The sequence below is a fragment of the Chiloscyllium punctatum genome, chromosome 38 (genome assembly GCF_047496795.1).
Source record: "Chiloscyllium punctatum isolate Juve2018m chromosome 38, sChiPun1.3, whole genome shotgun sequence".
Taxonomy (NCBI): domain Eukaryota; kingdom Metazoa; phylum Chordata; class Chondrichthyes; order Orectolobiformes; family Hemiscylliidae; genus Chiloscyllium; species Chiloscyllium punctatum.
This window is the reverse complement of record NC_092776.1, coordinates 11,473,234-11,497,429: the sequence shown is the minus strand read 5'-3', so window position 1 is coordinate 11,497,429 and position 24,196 is coordinate 11,473,234. Positions and strand designations below refer to the sequence as shown.

General features: G+C 42.3%; 1 protein-coding gene across 7 annotated transcripts in view; it reads left to right on the top strand.

Annotated features, from left to right (window-relative positions):
• zfyve27 (zinc finger, FYVE domain containing 27) overlaps window positions 1-24,196 on the top strand; it is a 188,741-nt gene that overhangs the window by 79,670 nt on the left and 84,875 nt on the right. For all 7 annotated transcript variants that reach the window (XM_072557159.1, XM_072557158.1, XM_072557161.1 and 4 more), the window contains one exon: window positions 3,180-3,324. In XM_072557159.1, the coding sequence (XP_072413260.1) occupies window positions 3,180-3,324 (145 nt within the window). The remainder of the gene's footprint in view (window positions 1-3,179; window positions 3,325-24,196) is intronic.

The window sequence follows — 24,196 nt, the reverse complement described above, 5'->3', positions numbered from 1 at the left end:
ACAATGGATTTGTTAATGCAGCAGTGCTTTCTCTGCTACGAGCTGAACCAGTCTGTTCACGATCTTGGGTGTCATTGTTGATTCGGAGATGGGCATCAGACCAAAAGGTAAAGTCAACATACTCCCAGTTGACCTTGGGGCTGCTGTCTCGTTAGAGAGAGAGATGACTTAGTAGTGAATTTAATCTGAAGGTGGTCACAACTCAAGTAAAAGAGGAGGTTGAGAAGGCAGGACCTTCACAGTAACCTCAACCAGTGCGGGAAATGAATTATGCTGTTAGCATCACTATACAATCAACTGAACTAACTGCCCCCATTTACTTTGCAACTGACCACATGTCAATGCTACCACTAAGACTGCCTGTGACGTCACTTAACTTCAACTTGCTGAAACTCATTTGTTAAAATCCTCATTCGTGGCTTTATGATCTCGACTATTTCAGTGCCATCCTAGCTGGCTTCTGATCTTCCAGTCTCTCCAAACCTATGCCTGTCCAAAATTCTGACTATGTCGTTGTTCATCTCTGTGCTCGCTGTCCGACATTGATCTCAATTAAGCAATACCCCATTTTTAAATTTCCATTTTAAAACAGTTTTCAAATTCCACCGTGATCTTGTCATCACACTAATCTCCTTAAGTGCCACAATTTTCTAAATCTCTACAGCACTCTGGTTCTAGCATTGGCTATGCTACTGACCTTTCTAAGCTCTGAAATGCCCACTCTTCACCTCTGCCATTGAGCATTCCTTGACCCACCTTTGAGACTCCCTTTCCCAGCAGTTATCAGACTTATGAATGGCCCTCTTAAATGCTACTGGTGATGTCTTTCTGCGCCTTTTTGGCACATGTAACACTGTATCCTGCACTCTGTTCTGTTACCCTGATGGGCTTGTATAATACAATCTGCCTGCAAAGCACATAAGACAACACTTTTCACTGTACCTTGGTAAACATGACTGTAATAAATCAAATCGTGTCAAATAAAGCCTTTTTGATCAAATGTTTGATGACCTGAACCAGTAGCCCCTTGTTTGCATTGATGTCAAATTTTGTTTGAGAGTGCTCTTGTAAAGCGTGTTGGTGGATTACTGCATTAAATGTGCAATGCAAATGCAATTTGTTGTTGCATAAGTCACCCTACAAAACAAGCTAACTCTAGGGATCTGTGAATATAAACTGTGAAATTGGGGTTCAGGTAAGGAATGAAAATTTGCGGTTAGAGCTAAGGTAGTTACAATACCATGGCAGTTGATGGAGTTAATATCTAATTATCCAATTGATTAACAAGATGAATGGAAAAGGCTGGATGGGCGAAATGATGGACTTTCCATCTATACCAGCTGGGTAGTTTACCCAGATGTGAGGGAGAAAGACATGGTAACAATGTGACAGACAATCCTTAATAAAACTAAATAAATAATATCTGCACAAATCCGATAACCTATCTGTGATTTTCATTGTATCGATTTTGAGCAAGCGTTGTATGTTAAGCATGTTTAATCCTCTGAATACTTTGTATATTTGGCATGGAGTTCAGTGTGCCCGTTCTGAAAGTGTTTTTTTCTGTACAAAGATTGATTGTAATTAAGGGATTTTAAACAAAAAATCTTAAGAGTTCCAGATGTAAATATTTATATTGCCGCAATAAAAATTTGGGTGGCACAGTGGCTCAGTGATTAGCACTGCTGCCTCACAGTGCGAGGGATGCGGGTTCAATTCTGGCCTCGGGTGACTGCGTAGAGTTTGCACATTCTCCCTCTTTCTGCGTGGGTTTCCTCTGGGTGCTCCAGTTTCTTCCCACATTCCAAAAGATGTGCAGGTCAGGTGAACTGGCCATGCTAAATTGCCCATAGTGTTATGTACATTAGTCAAGGGTAAATTTAGAGAAATGAGTCTGGGTGGGTTACTCTTCAGAGGGTTGATGTAGACTTGTTGGGCTGAAGGGCCTGTTTCCATGCTGTAGGGAATTTAATCTAATCTATTCAAAATGTGATTTTAGGTTGGGACATTGCTGGAAAGGCAACATTTATTGTTCAACTCTAGTTACCCTGAGAACATTACGTACTGATTTGCTACTCCAGATAACCTGGTAACGCCAGTGGTCTGCTCCCATACAGCTAAATGAACAGCTAACACCCACTAAATTACCTTTCAGCAGGAACTTAGTCTTTTGTGGAACTCATTCCAAAAAGAAGTTAAGGCACACAATCTCTGGTGCTCCAGTGCTATACTGACAGAGTGTTGCGCTATCAGCAGTGTTGTCCATTCATACCAATCAACATGCGAGGCCCCATATCACATTTTGAAGATGAGTTTCCTGTGTCCTGGGTGACATTGCTGCTGAGACATAATCATGATAAATCAATTAAAAACATCTCTATAATGTGATCTTACTGCAGGTAAATTACAGTCACATTTATCTATATCATAGCAATAATTACATTTAAGTATGTAAATGTAATGACATTTGGAACACTTTTGAAACATGGTCTGACGAACAATGTGTTATTAATCCTAGTCTTTGTTTTTTCGACAAATTCCATTTTTCTGCCAGTCCTCAGTTTGAATAACTGTTCAACTTAACACGTCAAGTTTATAATTCACGAAAGCCTGAATGGTGCACATAACTCTTAGTTTGCTATATTCCACTTTTGAGTAAGTGGTGGTGTGTTAAAGAGAGTATGTGTTTTCCTGCCTAGTAACCTCAATAAGCCTGGAGGTTGGGTTGATAACCCTGACCTCGGCCCAAACTACCAAAAACCAGGTTGTCTTCCTGTTGCTGCTGTAATGCATTTATTAATCTCATAATAATTTTGTTCATTCATTATTGCTCACTGTAGGTCTCTTACTGACTTAATCCTACCTGTCTTCCCTTTTGAAGCCTAACCAATTCAGCCCTGTATCACTCCTTTTTCTTATTCAACTATTTGATGGTGAATCCTAAACTAGAATTCCAAGATTTCTACATATTAGTAACCTGGGATAAGCACAAACTAGTAGAACATATATGTTATCTACTTGTGGCTCCATGACCATGTTTAAACACCTGATATGGACCAAAACTTGGTGTGCAATTGTGAAAGCTACTGGCTTTTTCTCCCAAGTTCACTTAGTATGTTTTAGATTTAATGAAAACTTATAGGGACCTTTGATCTGATGATGATTTATTTTGTCTTTAGGAGGATGATGATGGTCCACAGTGCACTGGGGATTATGATCTGACCATGCAGGACAATGGATTTTTTAATAAGAATGAACCCATCAGGAGCAAAGTCTCCAAATTGACTGAAAAACTGCGGAAACGTTATCCCACCAATAACTACGGTAAGTGGCAATTGCATTCCCCCAAATTTTAATTGATGTAATTTTTGTTAAATGCGTTAAACCAGTATTTTGTGGGAGAATTTAGTTTGAAGATGCAGAAGGATATTTCTAATAAATTAGTGAACGTCTGTGATGTTGCATCAATTTAAAATAAAATTGTATTATTTCTCTGGAATTTTTTTAACTTTTTTTCTCTCTCTCTCTCACTCATTTGCTCTTGCTGACACCTCTTAGTAAATCTTCTCTTGGAGCATGTGTTATAATGGACTTTAATAAATTATGACTTTCTGTTGTAGCTAGTATACTGTTCTCTATTCTCTGGTGTGATCTTTTGGAAGTGACCACATATAGACTGTTCATTTCAAGATTTTCAGAGCCTAGCTTTGGAGTTAAACTGTAGAATAAAGTACCATGGAAGGCTGGAACCTAATGCTCTGACAGCATAGAAAGAGTATTCTGGAGATATTGCTGCATGAGAACTGAGTAGAAAGCCAAAGTCAGCACCACCCACTGATTTCATGAATCCCCTTCAATTTGTTTTCATCAACCGTGCTGCGCCTCTAGATCTCTGAGCTCTCACATCTGTTGTCTTCCTTCCAGTGTTGCCTTGGTTTTTGGATCAAATTGCTTTCCCAATCCTGACATATTTCAGGAACTCTCTGATGAGTTCAACCTTACTTTCGAGTTGCCAGTTCTAAATCAAAACCAAGAGTCCCTGTAGTGTAGAAAGAGGTCATTTGGCCAATCGTGTCTGCACTGACCCTCCGAAGAGTATCCCACCCACCAACCCACCCCCTATCCCTATAGACCTGCATTTACTGTGGCCAGTTCACCTGACCTGCGCATCTTTGGTTGTTGGAGGAAACCGGAGCACCCAGCAGAAATCCACACAGATGCAGGGAGAATGTACAAACTCCACACAGAGGCAGTTGCCCAAGGTTGGAATTGAACCTGGGTCCCTGTCGCTGTGGTGCTAACCATTGTGCCACCCAGTTTCTTTCTCCAGAGTGCTACCAAACTAAAGCAGTGGGTTTCAACTAATGTGACCTAATTGAATGGTATGCTGCGGCAGGTGAGAAGTGTGCCGTGAAAATTTTGGGAAGCAACGCCATTTTATCTGAGTGTTGAGATAGTGTCCATGCTTCCAATCTCCTCCAGAACCTTGGCATCAACTATTGAAAGTAGTAGCTGCTGATAGCAGCCATCTCTACCAACTGTGTATGCATAAGCCCCCTAGACTATACATGCATTGACTTGCGATACTGTGCACAACGTAGTCCTAAGTTTCCCAGTAACTCAACAAATTGCAGTTTATCCTACTTTGCATTTTGCTGTGTTCACCTGTCGTTAGAATTAGTTGAGTTGAGCAGATTTTGAAACATCTCTGTGCTCCCAGTCAAAGATGGTGTATTTGTTGCCAATGGGTGCAAGGCGTTAATTTTTGATCCTTCTTTAGCTTGATATATGCACTATATTGCAAACCTCTGTAGTAAGGCTGGAACTCAGGGTAAATGCAAGTAAGCATGATGTTTGTGAGGCATCAGTTCAACTTAAAAAGTGGTCATAGTGTAGAATTATTTGTCTGATTGATGTGTGCCTTGAAACTGAAAAGATTGGGAGCCACTGATTTAAAGGACCTCTGTTGGTCTTTCCAAATTTTGAGAGCTGACCCAGTTACTACAAAACACTACAGTTTGACCAAAATACAAGATGTTTTCCTCTATTCTGTCTCGGAAAGTTTATGTCCTACCAACACTGTTTAAAAACCCATGACTAGCATTCCAGTCCTGTGACCCTTAATGCCACCCGAAGATCTCTGTTATGGATCCTACACTTGGAAGAAACCAGAAATCCAGATTAACGTTCTGGGGAATCCCACCATGGCAGATGGTTAAAAAGAAAATCTGCCTTCCTTGCATGGTCTGAGACAAAACAAAACTGCAGATGCTGGAATCCAGGCAGGAGGCTGGAAGAACACAGCAAGCCAGGTAGTATCGGGAGGTGGGGAAGTAGATGATTCTGACGAGAAGCCCTGAAGAAGGGTTACACCCGAAACGTCAACTTCTCCACCTCTTGGTGCTGCCTGGCTTGCTGTGTTCTACCAGCCTGCAGCCTGTTTATCTTGCTTGCATGGTCTGACTGTCATGTGACTCCAGACCCACAGCAATGTGATTGACTCTTAACTGCCCTCTGAAATGACCCAAGCAAGCAACCTATCCAGGGCGATTTGAAATGGGCAGCAAATACTGCCTCTAGTCAGCAAACCTACAACCTACTTTACCCTCCTCCTTTGGAATTGTTTTCTTGTGGCTTTACAGTTGCTTTCAGTGTGAATAGCAACTGATTTCCTCTAAATTGGATCCCTGCCTAAGTCCTAGCTGTGCACCTGTTCTGAAAAATACTTCAAGTTTTAATAACCTCTTCACATTGCACATTCTGTTCTTTTTATTTTACAGCTCCCAGTCTTGTTCTGAGAGTTTTGTTTGATGGAGGCTCTGTCTTGTTACTTGGCATCATGATTAAAAATATTATCAGTTTACACTTCATTTCAAGAGGAATCTTTACCATTAGACATCCTTTTAAACTTACTAAGTGGCTTGGTGCAGCAGGGGCTGCTGGAGCTGAGCCATATTCTTCCTACGGGCAGAAAACTTGAATCTACATATAACCCTCAGTGTCTGACAAAGTAATCTTAATGGACAGCACAAAAGGAGCTTCACTTTGCATCTCTCCACTGCATCTTTGAGCAGTGTTGCTAATGTAACTTCACTGTGTATCTAACCCCATGCTGTATGTGTTCTGGAAGTGTTTGATGATATCAGTAGTGTTTGATGTGGATAGTGTCGAGGATGCTTTACTTTCACTTTAAAAGTGGAGAGGGAACTTAATCTGAAACTGTTGCTGTACTATATCGGCCATGGGAATGTTTGATGGGAACAGTACAGAGGGAGCTTTACTTTGCATTTAATCCCATTCTGTATATGTCTCGGAACTGTTTGGTGCTGACTGGGTGTTTGAAAATTATTCTGTACTGCAACAGTGTTTTGGAAGGTAGAGTTACCAAAAATAATGCATTAGTTCAAAAAAATGAACAATTAGCAGTGATATCCTTTTCATATGTATTAATAATTGACATTGGGATAGTTTTCCTCAATTGGTATGAACTGATGACAATTGGTAAGAAAGGAGAAGAATGAACTTGCATTCTGTTGTGCCTTTCATATATTCAGGTTGCCCCAAAGCATTTTACAACTGTTAAAATACTTTTGAAATGCAATCACTGTTAAAATGTAGGGAGTTGAATAGGCTGTTCACTTTTGAAAAATCAAAGTTGAGTTCACCAGACTGCAAGCATGTTGATAATTGAGACAATGAAAGAAGGATTAGAGGTTGTAAAACTTGATTAACAATTTTGCAGACTCAGTTCAGATCCCTCTATGATAATTGAGAATTGCAGTGCATTGCTTTTTATATCTGGAAAAAGAAAGCTTGTGCCAATCTTTGACTGATATTCCTTGACTTGGGGAGTATGTCTGCTCAAGAGTTGAGAGTTTCTGTCATGGGTCTTCATGTAACTGAACAGGTCAATTCTTGACCTACAGGTGTTTGGGTATGCCCCATTAGACAGAATGGAGCATTTGGAATTTGCTTCCTTTGTTTCCTTCTATTGCTGCTGCTATGCCTCATTGTACAGTGACTCAGTGTGATTAAGCTTGGTGGGCATGGTTGAATGATTGGTACCAAGTTCCTTCCAGTCATTAATGTTGATGCAGACATCCTTCGAGGACAACTTCTGAGTGTCTTTGGAGTGTTTTCTTTACCTTCCCCTAGAATACTCGTTATTTGAGAGTTTTTTAAAAAAAACTTCAACGTGAGGTGATTTTTGACCAACTGGATGCAGTATCCAGTTCATAGGAGTTGATTTTATCACAGGAGTGTTGCCCGAATGTTAATAGAGCTGGCTTCAAGAAAGACACCAGCATTTGTTTGACCATCCTCCTGTTGAATCTGACAGAGAAGTTGCTGCTGGAATTTCTCTAGCTCTTTTAAGTGTTGGCGATAAGTGGTACAAATCTCTGTGACATACTGGTGAATAGTGCTGATGCCTACTTTGCAAACTTGGAGTCTTGTGAGTTACAAGATTTTGTTGTCAAACACTTGCTGTAAATAATACAGGCTAACACTCGGCTTTGCCTTGAACTCATCCTGCATTTGAAAGGAGTCTTTGGATGTTTTACTCAAGATCATTGCATTCATAGCATCAGGAAGCAGTTGCAGAATGTGATGACATTTCTTCAACTGCTGAATCTTTGGGGTACAATATTGTGTCCAGTTCTGGTCGCCCTACATAGGAAAGATACAGAGGCTTTGGAGAGGGTGCAAAGGAGGTTTACCAGGATGCTGCCTGGACCAGAGGGCTTGCCTTATGAAGAAAGGTTGACTAAGCTCAGACTTTTCTCTCTGGAGAGGAGGAGGAAGAGAGGTCACCTGATCGAGGTATACACGATAATGAGAGGAATGGATAGAGTCAATAGCCAGAGACTTTTCCCCAGCGCAGGATTGACTGGCACGAGGAGTTATAGTTTGAAGATATTAGGAGAAAGGTATAGAGGAGATGTCAGAGGAAGGTTCTTTACGCTGAGAGTTGTGAATGCATGGAATGCTTTGCCAAAAGTAGTGGGTGGTGGAAGCAGAGTCATTGGGGACATTTAAGCGACTGCTGGACATGCACGTGGGCAACAGTGAATTGAGGGGTGCGTAGGTTAAGTTATTTTATTTTACATTAGAATTAATCTTCAGCACAACATCGTGGGCCAAAGGGCTTGTTCTGTGCTGTACGTTTCTATGTTCTAAGGGTCGTTGGACCAAAAACATTAACTTTGCTTTTTCTGCACAAATGATGCCAGACCTGCTGAATTTTTCCAGCAACCTCTGATTTTGTTTCTGATTTCCTGCATCCGCAGTTCTTGTTTTTTCTTGTTTGAAGAAGCTGTTGAAGTTTACCCCATATTCTATCGAGTATTTATCCCTTAATTGTCATTGTTAAGATAGATTATCTGATCATTATCACATTGCTGTTTGTGGGAGCTTACACTTTGCAAACTGACTGCCATGCTCCACTGCATTGCAAACCGTATGTTGAGACTCCTTCATTAATTGTGAGACTCTTGAAATCATCCTGAGATGGTAGATCAGTGCAATTTCCTTCTTTTTCTGTTGTAATGAAAGGATTATGTTGCTCATAACTGTGCAGAAATCCCAGCAAAATACAATTTCCCTGTCAAACCGTGAAAAGGAGACTGCCATTTAGTTTACATGAGAGACCACATAAGTAAGGACTGAGAGTGCTTTGTTTTATCTGCAATTCACTCTGAATGAATTGCAGCCTTCAGATAGTAACTGCTTGAAGAATCACAGGAGTTAGATATTTTAAACAAGCTGACATACTTAGTAAGAGTGGTTAGAATTATAATGCATGAGACAGTCATGTATACCATTTGAGCCAAATCAGCCATTGCTCTGATTGTATCTGGCACCACTGTTTAATCTGGTGAATTAGGGAAAGTGATTTGACATGAACCGACCCTTTAGTTCACTGTTTCAAATTCAGCTGGAACTTCTGTGCAGCATGTTGGAGGGTGGAAAGGCATCATGTTCTGTGTCACAAATCTTGCTGTCCAGCTGACTTTCACAAGTCAGTGTTTGCTGTGTTTCCTCAAATGTCTCCAATCTTTGACAAATAACAGGAAGCCATTAAATTCAAGCTCTCTGCATTTTATTCTGTTTCCTAGGATTAAGGAATTGAGAGACGAAGATGACCAAGGAGGGTTGTGGTGATGGGGGGGTGGGGGGGGAGCGGGGAAGAGAGGTGGAGAGGGCTGGGGAAATCAGTGGGTTAAACGTAAGGCACAGAAGGCACTGTTTAATAGAGTCCAATCTAACCTCCAACTTGGGTATTGTTTCAATTGTCAGAAACACCCATTTACGTATAACGTGTTACTCTTGCGATTGTATTTACTGACAAATATAACTTTTAATTTAACGAAAGTGCTGTTTTCCTCCAACCATTGGTGGCTCAGTGGTTAGCACTGCTGCCTCCCACACCAGCGACCCGGGTTTGATTCCACCAACGGGCAACTGTTTGGAGTTTGCACAATCTCCCCTTGTTTGTGTGGATTCCCTCCAGATGCACGGCTTTCCTCCCACAGTCCGAAGATGTGCAGGTTAGATGGATTGGCCGCGCTAAATTGCCCATAGTGTCCAGGGATGTGCAGGTTGGGTGGGTTGGCTATGGTGTATGTGGCCTTATGAGGATAAGGGTGTGGATCTGAGTGGGATGATCTTCAGAGGATCAATGTGGACTAGGTGGGCTGAATGGCCTCCTCCCACACTGTAGGAGTGTTCTATGATTCTATGAACTTTTGTGCATTAAAACGATCATTGTCAAAAGCTGAGAGGAGATTAGCAATAATACAATACAGTATGCACAGGAACTGGCCTTTCGGCCCACCAAGCCTGCACCTATTCCTAGTCCTCATTTTGACCCAGTACTTATTGACCCATGCACAGTTTTTATCCCTCTGTCGGTTTCCCATTCATGTGTCTATCATGATACACCTCAAGCATTCCAATGTGCCTGCTTCCACCACCTCCACTGACCGTATGTTCCAGGCACTCACCACCCTCTGTTAGAAAACTTTTTCCTGCACTTCTCCCCAAACTCCCTCCCCCCCCCACCTCACCATGAACCTGTGCCCTCTTGTAGTTGACCTTTCCATCCTGAGAAAAAGCCAATGTCAGGAAGTGTTAAGACATCATCTCCCTTGCATCTCTTCAAACCATGTAGTTAATACCTTTTACCGTCACTTTGTTAATCTCAAAACTTTATCAAAGTGCTAAATGACTGAACAATGTATTGTTCTTATGATTTATCCTGTCCTTGTCCTCACATTCCCATTCTCACTTGTACTGAAAACAAAATATGCAGGAGATCAGTGAGTCAGGCAGCATCCATGGAGAGCAAGCAAGCTAACATTTAGAGTCTAAATGACTCCAAACAGAAATTGCTGGAAAAACTCAGCAGGTCTGGCAGTAACTGTGGAGAGAAGTCAGAGTTAATATTGCGGGTTGGGTGATCCTTCCTCAGCAATTCCTGGTTTTGTTTCCGAATTACAGTATCCGCAGGTTTTTCTGAGACGAGATGATTCTTCATCAGAGCTGATGTGAAGTGTAAGCAGTGACTCAGCCGCAGCTTCAGTTTTGCTGATTGGATAGTCAAATGATTTAATAAGAGTGGAATTTAATGCTCAGCCCTGCGATGGGAGTACTTAATCAGATGGGAGGCATAACCTTCTCATTTTCGACTTGATTTATGCCCACTCGGGAAGGACTTGCAGACGGTCTTTGCTTTCTTTTTATTTAGCCTACTTTTCTAATCAACCGGTTCAGGGATGTTATTACACACCTCTGGAACAGGTGGGACTGGAACTTGGGTCGGTCCATGGGTAAGGACACTACCACTGATACAAGAGGGCCCCGCATTTGCTCCTTTCCTTCAGTTGAGGTCATTGAGTGGGGTGTGGATTTCCATTTAATGGCCTCATTAGACTACAACTGGAATTGATAGTCACCTTGGAGAAAGTGAGGACTGCAGATACTGGAGATCAGAGACGAGAGAGTGGTGCTGGAAAAGCACAGCACGTTAGGCAGCATTCAAAGAGTCGGAGAATCAACGTTTTGGGCATAAGCCCTTCGTGAGGAATCTTTTCTGAATGTAATCCGGAGTCCATGTGGGATCAGTAGGGTTGAAATCAACTCGGAGAAAGTGAGGATTGCAGATGTTGGAGATCAGAGTCGAGGGTGTGGTGCTGGAAAAGCACAGCAGGTGAGACAGTATCCGAGAGCAGGAGAATCGACGTTTCGGGCTAGAGCCCTTCATCAGGGCTTGATAGTCAGCTTGCCACACAAGGAGAAGCCACCCATTTGGCTGCTTGTGGCTTCTCCGTTTTCAAGTGAGTGGAATCCCTTGTTCAAAGATACTTAGTGCCTGATGAAGACACTCAACATTAGGAAGGGCCTGCCAAGTCCATTTCGCCATGATTCACGCTATTCACGACTCACCTGTACCCTAGTAGCCAGTGGTCTCGAGGACCCGGGTCAGTGTAGTACTGGGAGCAACCACTGCCTCTCTGATGACATCTGTTCAACAGAGCTGCTAGACTTTCTAGCATTCCTCACTGGGCAAGGTGTGCACCCAAAGTTTCTTAGTACCAGCGAAAGACCTGTTGCTGAATTACGTAATCCACACCTTCCTCTTTTCTGTTGGTCGGGCAAGTAGTTTTGATGTTGATATCTAGTTCACTTTTCAAAGTTAAATTAATTTTCACCACTCTTTGATGTAATTTTGTTGCTGACTTGCTAATCCTTTTTCAGGGCTCCCTTATTATTGTACAAATGGCAACAATATTTTGGCCAAGAGAGTGACATGGAGAAGGATGGAAGTTCTGAGGAAGGAAAAGGCACTATTACTTATCATGCCCCCTCTGTGCAAGCTTGACTCTGTGTTCCTGAAATTTGATGGCCTTTTGTTTTCTAATTTCGTAGCAGTTTATAAATTTTGACCAAATCACAACTAATCCCTAGAAGAGTGTAATGGCAGTAGGAATACATTCAAGAGGAAATCAGGAGGACAAAAAGGAGGGAACATGAGATTGACAAATATAGATGAGAATTCAAATGGATTCTACAAATATGTTAAGAACAAAAGGGTAACTAGGGAGAGATAAGGACCCCTTAAAGATCAGCAAGACCGCAGGAAATGGGGGAGACACTAAAAGAGTATTTTGCAATTGTGTTTACTGTGGATAAGGATATACAAGCGAGAGACCTTGGGGAAATAAATGGCAATGTGTTGGAAAATGTCTATATGACACAGGAAGAGATGATGGACATCTTAAAACACATAAAAACTGATAAATCTCTGGGATCTGATCAGGTGTACCCTAGAACTTTGTGGGAAGCTAGGGAACTGATTACTGGGCCCCTTGCTGAGATATTTGTATGATCAAAAGCTACAGGTGAGGTGCTGGAAGACTGAAGGTTGTGCCAATATTTAAGAAAGGTGGTAAGGAAAATCCTAAAGACCAGTGAGCCTGATCTTGTCGGTGGACAGTTTGTTGGAGGGGATCCTCAGGGACAGGATTTAGAAAAGCAAGGGCTGATTAGGAATGGTTTTGTGTGTGGGAAATCATGTCTCACTAACCTAATTGAGTTTTTTGAAGATATAGCGAAAAGGATTGATGAAGGCAGAGAGCAGAGTGGTGGTCATGATCTATATGGACTTCAGTAAGGCATTCAGCAAGGTTCCACATGGTAGGCTGGTTAGCAAGATTACATCACATGGCGAACATGGACAACTAGGCATTTTGATACAGAACTGGCTGAAAGGTAGGAGACAGATAGTGGAGGGTTGCTTTTCAGGCTGGAGGCTGATAGTGGAGGGTTGCTTTTCAGGCTGGAGGCTTGTAACCTGTGGTGTGCACAAGGATTCGTGCTGGGTCCATGCCCTTTTGTCATTTATATAAATGATTTGGATGTGAACGTAGGAGGTATAGTTAGTTTGCAGATGACAGCAAAATTGGAGGTGTAGTGGACAGTGAGAAGGTTACCTCAGAGTGCAACAGGACCTCGATCAGATGGGTTGATGGACCGAGGAGTGGCAGATGGAATTTAATTTAGATAAATATGAGGTGCTGCATTTTGGAAAAACAAATCGGGGCAGAGCTTATATACTTAATGGTAAGGTCCTGGGTAGTTCTGGATGTAAATTTGCTCGCGGAGCTGGGAGGTTCGTTTTCAGATGTTTCATCAGCATGCTAGGTAACTTCATTAGTGAGCCTCCAGGGAAATGCTGGCGTTAGGTCCTGGTTGCTAGTTATGTGTTTAGATTTCCTTGGGTTGGTGATGTTATTTCTGTCTCAGTGATGTCATTTCTTTTATTCAGAGGTAGATAGGATCTGAATCGACTGTGACAAAAACAGGAAATGACGTCATTAACCCACAGAAATCTGGCCACATAAATAACAAGCAGAACATAACACCAGTGCTTCACCAGAGACTCACTGATGCTACCCAGCATGATGACAAAACATATGAAAATGAACTTTCCAGCTCAGCAAGCAAACCTACATCCAGAATCTCAACCTGAGCTGCAAATCTTCACAAAACTTGTCCTGGGTAGTGTTGCTGAATAAAGACACCTTGGTATGCAGATTCTTAGTTCCTTGAAAGTATAATTGCAGTTAGACAGGATAGTTAAAAAGGTGTTTGGTATGCTTGTCTTTATTGGTCACAGCATTGTGTATAGGATTTGAAAGAACATTGATTAGTTGACTTTTGAAATACTGGTCTCCCTGCTATAGGAAGGTGTTGTACAACTTGAAAGGGTTCAGAAAAGATTGACGAAGGTGTTGCCAGAGTTGGAGGGTTTGAGCAATTGGGAGAGGCTGAAATGGGCTGGGTTTCTAAAATCATGAGGGGCATGGATAGGGTGACTAGCCAATGTCTTTTTTCTTGGGGTGGGGGAGTCCAAAGCTAGAGGATATAGGTTTAAGGTGAGAGGGGAAGGATTTAAAAGGGACCTAAGGGGCAACTTTTTCACACAGAGGGTGGTGCATGTAAGGAATGAGCTGCCAGAGGAAGTGGTGGAGGCTGGTACAATTGCAACATTTTAAAAGGCATCTGGAAGGGTACAAGAAGAATGCTGGGCCAAATGCTGGCAAAAAGAACTAGATTAATTCAGAATATCTGGTTGGCACAAACTGGTTGGACCGAAAGGTCTGTTTCCGTGTTTCCATCTCGTTGACTTAAAAAGCTCGAGGAGTGGGATTGGCGGGGTGGTTAAAGTACTCATTTTTCTTTAAAAGTTGAATGGTTGTATTAGACAGCTGCTTCTGTCTAAATGCACTTAGTAACTGCCCAGCCTCTACTTCATATAGTATTGCAACTCCATTTAAAAACTCCCGATCATATTGCAACTGTGCCTTGAGCAGTTTAGTCAGAAGCAATGCCACTTTTCAGCTCTTCTTTCTTCACTCAAAGGGTAGTGAATCTGTGGAATTCTCTACCCCGAAAGGCCTTGGAGGTCAAGTCACTTGAATATATTATAGAAGGACAGATATGTTCTTAGGTTTTAAAGACCTCAAACTGTATTGGGAAATCACAGGAAGATGGTGTTGTGATAAAGGATCAGTTGTGTACCTCTTGGATGGCAGAGCAGGCTCTAAGGGCCAAATTGCCTACTTCTGCTGTTAGTTCCTATATTTCCGGAGAAGGAAGATGTTGCCAAACTGCACCTGTTTGCATAACAGCACTCTGAGTTAAAGACTGAGAATGCTGGGAACGTGGAAGAATCATTGACCTGAAATATTAATTGTCTTTCTCTCTCTACAGACACTCTGACCTTCTGAGCATTTCTAGTATTTTTTTGTTTTGTTTTGGACTTGCAGCATCTGCAGTATTTTGCTGTAGTAAGGTGGCAACAATCTCTCTGCTGTGTCAATTCTGGCCCCTTGCACATCTGAATTTAACTACAACACTGTTGACAGCTATGCATTCAGCCACTTGGGTGCTAAACTCTGGCGTCCAAATCAAGGAGTTGCAGACAGCTGGATTTATTGACCTGAGCTACAACAGTGTGGCCTGGTGAGCATGGTGAGCTGATTTAAGGCTGTTACGTTACAGGAGCACCACGGATTTATTGTTCAACAATTTATACAAGTGAAGTCATCAGAATATTGGTCTCAAAAATAAAGCAAGAACTACACTTGCACAGCACCACTCAAGAGCATCCTAAAACATCATACAACAGATATGGGTGTCCTATGGGCGTCCTAAAACATCATACAGCAGATGACATTCTTTTCGAGTGTGGCACTGTTGTAGAAGATGCAGCTGCCAATTTTAGCACAGCAAATTCCACAACAGCAAAAGTAAATGAGATCACGATTGAGAGATGGATATTGGCTGTGAACTATTGCTGCAAGTTGCAGAACGATGGAATGTTATTCTGGCAGCAGGGTGAAAAAAGGGTAAGTTAAAACTTCAGGCATGACCATTCATTAGAAACAATCAAAGGTAGCTGTCCATCAGTTTGCCCTCACACCTAAATTCTTTCCCTTGCTCTCCTTTCCAATAGGATAGGGAGATGTGTTGTGTATTCCCCGTCTCTGCCACTTTTGATCGGATTGCTTGTTCCTTTTACACACCTATCTAAATTTATGTTCATGCCGTCCCAAATGAGATCATTGAGGAAAGGGGTGGAGAGAGAATAAAACCGAATATCAAGTGAATTTGGGCAATTTATTTTTTAAGCAGAACTGTTATTCCAACCATAAAAAAACCTTGTGGAATTCTAATAGGATTTAATGAAATATCAGTGTCAAGTCCGATTTGTGTCTGTGGTCAAGAGTTCAAGCATTGCATACACCAGGAGAAGAGATCATTGTTATTTTCTTAGTGTTCAATTTCCTTGATTTCGTTTGGACAAGCTGCATTGGTTTTTAGTTAACATGTTAAGATTGGAATAGGCCAGGATTGATGTGAAAACCGCTCAGAGTTGTGCCACACTCGTTTTAAGGAAAATGAGCCGCAAAATGAGCTCCAATTCCTAGTATTTTTAACTGTGTTCGTATGGCTTGGGTACATTTCTTTCTCTTACTCAATTGCACGGCCCACCCCCACCCCCAAGATACCTAATCAGCACAGGTTATGTCTGCAGTACTCTCTACCTATCGCAAGGGGCTTATTTTGCACAGCGTACAGACAATTAAAAGTCAAACCCAATGGCACTGAACTATTGGTACTCAACTCATGCTATTTTTCCTGATTTCTCTTACCTTCAGTAGTGCCCTGAAATGCAACTTGAAAATAAGAAATAGGAACAATCCCTTCAAACCTGCTTTGCCATGTAGCATAAATCATTGCTGATTTCTTACCTTGACTTCACCTTCTTGCACTACTTCCATGTATTACTTAATTCTCTTAGAATCGCCAAGTTTCTTGTCAAGTCTGACAATTTGCCTTTCACTGTTTATAAAGGAATCTTAACAACGTTTTCTTACATGTATCTCAAAGTGCTTTTAACATTTTAGGCGGTGAAAAGCTTGCCTAAATGACACCCGAGTAGGAGTATAGTTCTATAGTGTGTTGCTGGAAAAGCGCAGCAGGTCAGGCAGCATCCAAGGAACAGGAGAATCGACGTTTCGGGCATCAGCCCTTCTTCAGGAATCTGGGGTCTTTAACTTTCCTGATGTTGATTGGGAAAGCTATAGCTCAAGTTCGTTAGATGGGTCGGTGTTTGTCTAATGTGTGCAGGAGGGTTTCCTGACACAATATGTAGGAGGAGGGCTGAGGATGTTAGGCAGGCTTTCAGGGAGCTAGGTTGGAAGCTCAGAGTTAGAACGAACAGAGTTGTTGTCTCTGCTTTGTTACGTGTGCCACATGATAGAGAGTCGAGGAATAGGGAGAGAGAACAGTTAAACGCGTGGCTACAGGGATGGTGCAGGAGGGAGGGATTCCGGTATTTGGATAACTGGGGTTCTTTCTGGGGAAGGTGGGACCTCTATGAACAGGATGGTCTACACCTGAACCTGAGGGGCACCAGTATCCTTGGCGGGAGGTTTGCTAGTGCTCTTGGAGGGGTGGGGGGGGGGTTTAAACTAACTCTGCAGGGGCATGGGAACCTAGACTGTAGCTTTAGGGTGCAGGATCTGGAGTGTAGGGAGGTTAGGAACATGGCATCAATCTCAAAGAAGGGTGCCTGTAAACAGGAAAGTGGCTTGAAGTGTGTATACTTCAATGCAAGAAGTATACTAAATAAGGTAGGTGAACTTACAGCGTGGGTTGGTACCTGGGACTTCGATGTTGTGGCTATTACGGAGACATGGGTAGAGCAGGGACAGGTTGCAGGTTGCAGGTTCCAGGGTTTAAATGTTTTAGTAGGGTCAGAAGTGGGGGTAAAAGAGGGGGAGGTGTGGCATTGCTTGTCAAAGATAGTATTACAGCGGTGGAAAGGACGATGGATGAAGACTTGCCATCTGAGGTAGTTTGGGCTGAGGTTAGAAATAGGAAAGGTGAGGTCACTCTGTTAGGAGTCTTTTACAGGCCTCCTAATAGTCCTAGAAACGTAGAAGAAAGGATTCCAAGGATGATTCAGGAGAAGAGTGAAAGTAATAGGGTGGTTGTTATGGGGGCCTTTAACTTTTCTGATATTGATTGGGAAAGCTGTAGCTCAAGTTCATTAGATGGGTTGGTGTTTGTCCAATGTGTGCAGGAGGGTTTCCTGACACAATATGTAGATAGGCCAACAAGAGGTGAGGCCATACTGGATTTGGTTCTGGGTAACAAACCAGGCCAGATGTTAGAATTAGAGGTAGGTGAGCACTTTGGGGACAGTGACCACAATTCGGTGACTTTTACTTTAGTGATGGAGAGGGATAAGTGTGCACTGCAGCGTAAGAGTTATAGCTGGGGGCAGGGAAATTATGATGCGGTGAGGCATGACTTAGGATGCGTGGCTTGGAAAGGTAGGCTTCAAGGCAAGGGCGTAATTGATATGTGGAGCTTGTTCAAGGAGCAACTATTGAGTGTCCTTGATAAGTATGTACCTGTCAGGCAGGGAGGAAAGGGTCGTGTGAGGGAGCCGTGGTTTAATAAGGAATTGGAATCCCTTGTTAAAGGGAAGAGGGTGGCCTATGTAAAGATGAGGCGTGAAGGTTCAATTGGGGCGATGGAGAGTTATAAGGTAGCCAGGAAGGACCTGAAGAGAGAGCTAAGAGCAACAAGGAGGGGACATGAAAAGTCCTTAGTTGGTAGGATTAGGGAAAATCCTAAGGCTTTCTACAGGTATGTCAGGAATAAAAGAATGACTAGGGTAGGAATACGTCCAGTCAAGGATAGTAGTGGGAAGTTGCTTGTGGAGGCTGAAGAGATTGGGGAGTCACTGAATGAATACTTTTCGTCAGTATTCACTCAGGAACAGGACATTGTTGCCGATGTGAATACTGAGTCACAATTAAGTAGAATGGATGGCTTTGAGGTATGTAGGGAAGAGGTGTTGGAAGTTCTGGAAAGGGTGAAAATAGATAAGTCCCCTGGGCCTGATGGCATTTATCCTAGGATTCTCTGGGAAGCACGGGAGGAGATTGCAGAGCCATTGGCCTTGATTTTTATGTCCTCGTTGTCTACAGAAATAGTGCCAGAAGACTGGAGGCTATAAAATGTGGTTCCCTTGTTCAAGAAGGGGAGTAGGGATAACCCTAGTAACTATAGGCCGATGAGTCTCACTTCTGTTGTGGGCAAAGTCTTAGAGAGAATTGTAAGGGATAGGATTTATGAACATCTGGATAGGAATAATGTGATCAAGGAATAGTCAGCATGGTTTTGTGAAGGGTAGGTCGTGCCTCACAAACCTTATTGAATTCTTTGAGAAGATGACTAAGGACGTGGACGAGGGGAAAGCGGTAGATGTGGTGTATATGGATTTTAGTAAGGCATTTGATAAGGTTCCCCATGGTAGGCTACTGCAAAAAATACAGCGGTATGGCATTGAGGGTGAGTTGGAGGTTTGGATTAGGAATTGGCTGGCTGGAAGAAGACAGAGGGTAGTAGTTGATGGTAAAGGTTCATCTTGGAGTGCCATTACTAGCGGTGTTCCGCAAGGATCTGTTTTGGGACCATTGCTGTTTGTCATTTTTATAAATGACGTGGAGGAGGGGATAGAAGGTTGGGTGAGCAAGTTTGCGGATGATACGAAAGTCGGAGGAGTTGTTGACAGTGAGGAAGGATGTGACAGGTTACAGTGGGATATAGATAAGCTGCAGAGCTGGGCAGAAAGGTGGCAAATGGAGTTCAATGTAGCTAAGTGTGAGGTGATTCACTTTGGTAAGAGTAACAAAAAGATGGGGTACTGGGCTAATGGTCGGATACTTGGTAGTGTGGATGAGCAGAGGGATCTTGGTGTCCATGTACACAGATCTTTGAAAGTTGCCACCCAGGTAAATAGTGTGGTGAAGAAGGCATATGGCGTACTGGCTTTTATTGGTAGAGGAATTGAGTTCCGGAGTCCTGAGGTCATGTTGCAGTTGTATAAGACTCTGGTGCGGCCGCATCTGCAGTATTGTGTGCAGTTTTGGTCGCCATACTATAGGAAGGATGTGGAGGCACTGGAACGGGTGCAGAGGAGGTTTACGAGAATGTTGCCTGGTATGGTAGGAAAATCGTATGAGGAAAGGCTGAGGCACTTGGGGTTGTTTCTATTGGAGAAAAGAAGGTTTAGGGGTGACATAATAGAGGTGTACAAGACGATTAGGGGTTTAGATAGGGTTGACATGAGAACCTTTTTCCACGTATGGAGTCAGCTATTACAAGGGGGCATAGCTTTAAATTAAGGGGTGGTAGGTATAGGACAGATGTTAGGGGTAGATTCTTTACTCAGCGAGTCGTGAGTTCATGGAATGCCCTGCCAGTAGCAGTGGTGGACTCTCCCTCTTTATGGGCATTTAAGCGGGCATTGGATAGGCATTTGGAGGATAGTGGGCTAGTGTAGGTTAGGTGGGCTTGGATCGGCGCAACATTGAGGGCCAAAGGGCCTGTACTGCGCTGTATTCTTCTATGTTCTATGCTGCCTGACCTGCTGCGCTTTTCCAGGAACACATTTTCAGCTCTGATCTCCAGCATCTGCAGTCCTCACTTTCTCCTTATAGTTCTATAGTATGGTGGGATCCATTGTTTTCCATCTAATGGCAACAGAACTGTCCCTCCATCCTCCTTCCCCCACGTTAAAATCTAATTATTGGGATCTGAAGAGTGAATCCAATATTCTGCCTAAACCACACCCTTTCGGGGATTTTCTACATCAACATTACTTAGAAAAAAAATAAGTTTTTAAAACAAATTTTTAAAATTCTTTATTGAGTTCTGAGAATCACAGAATCCCCACAGTGTGAAACGAAGCCATTCCGTCCATCAAGTCTGCACTGGCCCTCCAAAGTGCGACCCACACAGACCCTATCCTTGAAACCCTGTATTTCCCATGATTAATCCATCTAGCCTGCACACCCCTATCATTATGGATAATTTTAACATGGCAGTCCACCTACCCTGCGTGTCTTTGGACTGTGGGAGGAAGCCAGAGAATCCGGAATAAACCAATGCAGACACTGGGTGAACATGCAAACTTCACACACACAGTCACCTGAGGCTGGAATTGAACTCAGTCACTGGTGCTGTGAAACAACAATGTTAATCACTGTGCCACACATCACCCTCTTAATTCAGATCTTCAAATGGAAACTGGAAAATCTTCTTAAAAGGGAAGATTACGCAAACTAGGGTAATAGTCCCTGGACTTCAATAGGTTCTGGGTGATTTAATTGTTGTTTCTAAGATATTAAGTGGAATAGGTTGGGTAAATAGAGAGAAACTGGTTCTTCCAGTTCGGGAGTCGAGAATCCCAGGGCGCAGCATAAACATGAGCCAGATCATTCAGTAGTGAAATTAGGAAACACTTGTGCACATAGAGTGTTAAAGGTTCAGTCCTAGCTTGGGCAAATGGGAAGTTACACTTAATCAGTCATTAATTTAAAAATTGAAATTGATAGATTTTTGTCATGTACAATTTTGAGGGATAAGGGGCAAAGGTGGATACACAGAGCATTAACTTTGATCTCAGTGGTAGAATAAGCTTTTGGGGCTGACTTGTTCACCATCTCTAATTTTATTCTCATGCCACTTTTCAGGGTTTTTTTTTGTTCAGAGATGCTATTACATGTCTGTAATTTATCTTACAACACAGGTGATTTGGTGGTAGTGTTAATTCATTTATACTTAATCAGATGATTAATACCAATCACGGTTCCTCATTTTACCTCCCTTGTTTTCTTTTGCTTTTCACAGGATAATGGGTCTTGGTCATTTGCATGGCTTTTCCCCCCCAGTTCAAAACCAAAACAATTGTTAGCTCTCTAATTGGCATCATATTATTCATAGGGAAGACTAGAATGCTCAGACATTGGAAAGTATGCAGGCATTCCTCTCCCTTGCCCCCTCCCCAACTCCAGCCAAAACAAGCTATCGCACAGATCAGGAGCCGTTCTGCAGGTGACCAGGAATTTTAATCCTTTACTCTCTGGAATCCTTTGTTAATAATTTACCAAGCACTTAAAATGCTGAATCACTGAGGAGATTGCTCCAATTAAATCTTTATTTAATTCAAGATAAACATTCCAATAAATCCTTCACCAAACCCACACTCCTAGATCAACAAAATAATCTGATTTCTTTTCCATAAAAGGATAGAGTTTAGCTCTGCTAGCAGTGCTGGGACAGATGGGTCACCATAGTTGACCTCTATGTTCCAACATAACGGAGATAAATTAGCTGTTGTGATTCTCTCAATGACCATTGCTATGAAATTCTCATGATTGTTTTCAGTAGGTGAGGCTTGTTGACCCTTGAAGTGTGAGTTTTCTCTGACCCATGTCATTCACTTGCACCCTTAGCCAAGGTACCTGTTGGTGCAGGTTGTGCACATGGAAAAAGAATTGAGTGGATTTGGCAAAAGGCTGAGCATCCTTTTGATGGTAATCCATTCTGAATCATAGAATCTAGTGGCTCAAAAAGAAACCATTTGGTCCATTGTAACTGTGCTGGGTTTTTCTCCGTATCCAATTAATCCTAATTTCTCCCTCTCCCTATCCACAACACTCCTCATTTTCTTCCTTTTTGAATATTTATCCAATTCTCTTATGAAAGTTATTGTTGAATTTACTTCTTTCATTGTGGAAGTAGTGCGTTCCAGAGGATCAGAACTTGTTGTATAAAATAAGATGTAGGAGCCGAAGTTAGGCCATTCGGCCCATCGATACTGCTCCATCATTCAATCATGGCTGACAGATTTTTCAACCCTGTTTTCCTGTTTTCTCCCTATAATCTTTGATCCCTTTGGCAATCAAGAACGTATCTATCTCTTTTAAATATAATCAATGTCCTGGCCTCCACAGCCTTCGATGGCAATGAATTTCACAGATTCACCGCTCTCTGGCTAAAGAAGCTTCTCCTTATCTCCATTCTAAAAGGTCTTCCCTTTACTCCAAGGCTATTTCCTCAGGTTCACACCTCTCCTGCCAATGGAAATATCTTCCCGATATCCACTCTGTCCAGGCTGTTCAGTATTCCGTAGGTTCTGATCTCCCCTCGTTCTTCTAAACTCCATTGAGTACAGTCCGAGAGTCCTCATATGTTCAGCCTTTCATTTGTGGGATCATTTTCGTGAACGTCCTCTCGATCCGCCCCAGGGCTAATACATCTTTCCTGAGATAAGGAGCCCAAGATTGCTCACAATAATCTAAATGCGATCTGACCAGAGCTTTCTAAAGCCTCAGAAAGCACATCCCTGCTTTTATATTCTAGTCCTTTTGAGATGAATGACAACATTGTATTTGCCTTCCTAACTACCGACTCAACCGGCAAGTTTACATTAACAGAAACTTGGACGAGGACTGCCAAGCCCCTTTGCACTTCTGATTTCTGAATTTTCTCCCCATTTAGAAAATAGTCCATGCCTCTATTCTGCTTACCAAAGTGCATAACCTCTCACTTTCCCATGTTGTATTTCATCTGCCACTTCTTTGCCCACTTTCTTAACCTGTCTAAATCTTTCTACAGTCTTCCCACCTCCTCAATACTACTCCCCTGCCAGCTAACTTTGTATCATCTGTAAACTTAGCTAGAATGCCTTCAGTTCCTTCATCCAGATCATTAATGTATAAAGGGAAGAGTTATGGTCCCAACACTGACTCTTGTGGGACACCATTAGTCACTGGCTTCCATCCTGAAAAGGACCCTTTTATCCCCACTCTCTGCCTTCTGCCAGACAGCCAAGCTTCTATCCATACTAGCACCTTGCCTCTAACACCACGGCCCTTATCTTACTCAGCGGCCTCCTGTGTAGCAGCACCTTGAAGTTCAGATAGCTAATAACCACTGTCTCTGTTGATCTAACCTGCTCATTACCTCCTCAAAGAATTATAACAGATTTGTCAGGCATGACCTCCCCTTGATGAAACCATGCTGAATTTGCCCTGTTTTACCAATCACTTCCAAGTATTCAGAAATCTTATCCTTCACAGTGGATTTCAGGATCTTGCCAACGACTGAGGTCAGGCTAATCTATAATTTCCCATCTATTGCCTTGCTCCCTTCTAAAACGGGGAGGTTACATTAATGATTTTCCAGTCCTCTGGGACCTTCCCTAGTCCAGTGATACCTGAAAGGTCAATACTAAAGCCTTCACTATTTCTTCAGTTATCTCTTTCAGAACTCTAGGGTGTAGCCTATCTGGTCCAAGCGATCTATCCACTTTCAAACCTTGCAATTTTTCTCGCAACTTTTCCTTGGTGATAGCCACCATATTCATCTCTGCCCCTCGACTCTCTTGAATGTTTGGGATATTGCTCGTGTCTTCCACCATGAAGACTGACACAAAGTGCTTATTCAGTTCCTCAGCTATTTCTTTGTTCCCCATTACTACTTCTCCATACATAAATAGAAATTCTTCTCCTCTTCCCACTGATTCTTTTGCAATTATGTTAAATCTTGTCCTTCGATGCTGGTCACCATGGCAGTGTATTACATGGCTCCATACTGTAAATCTTCACAATTTTGAACAAAAATTTTTTTTGTGCCTCGATTTTTAAAAAAAATGCCAATAATCTTATCTTGTATAATGGCCATATAAACTTTGTTTACCACCGTCGGAAGAAGCTGGCTATTTTATTTTGAATGAATTCCCATTGTTAGTTCAGTTCATCGC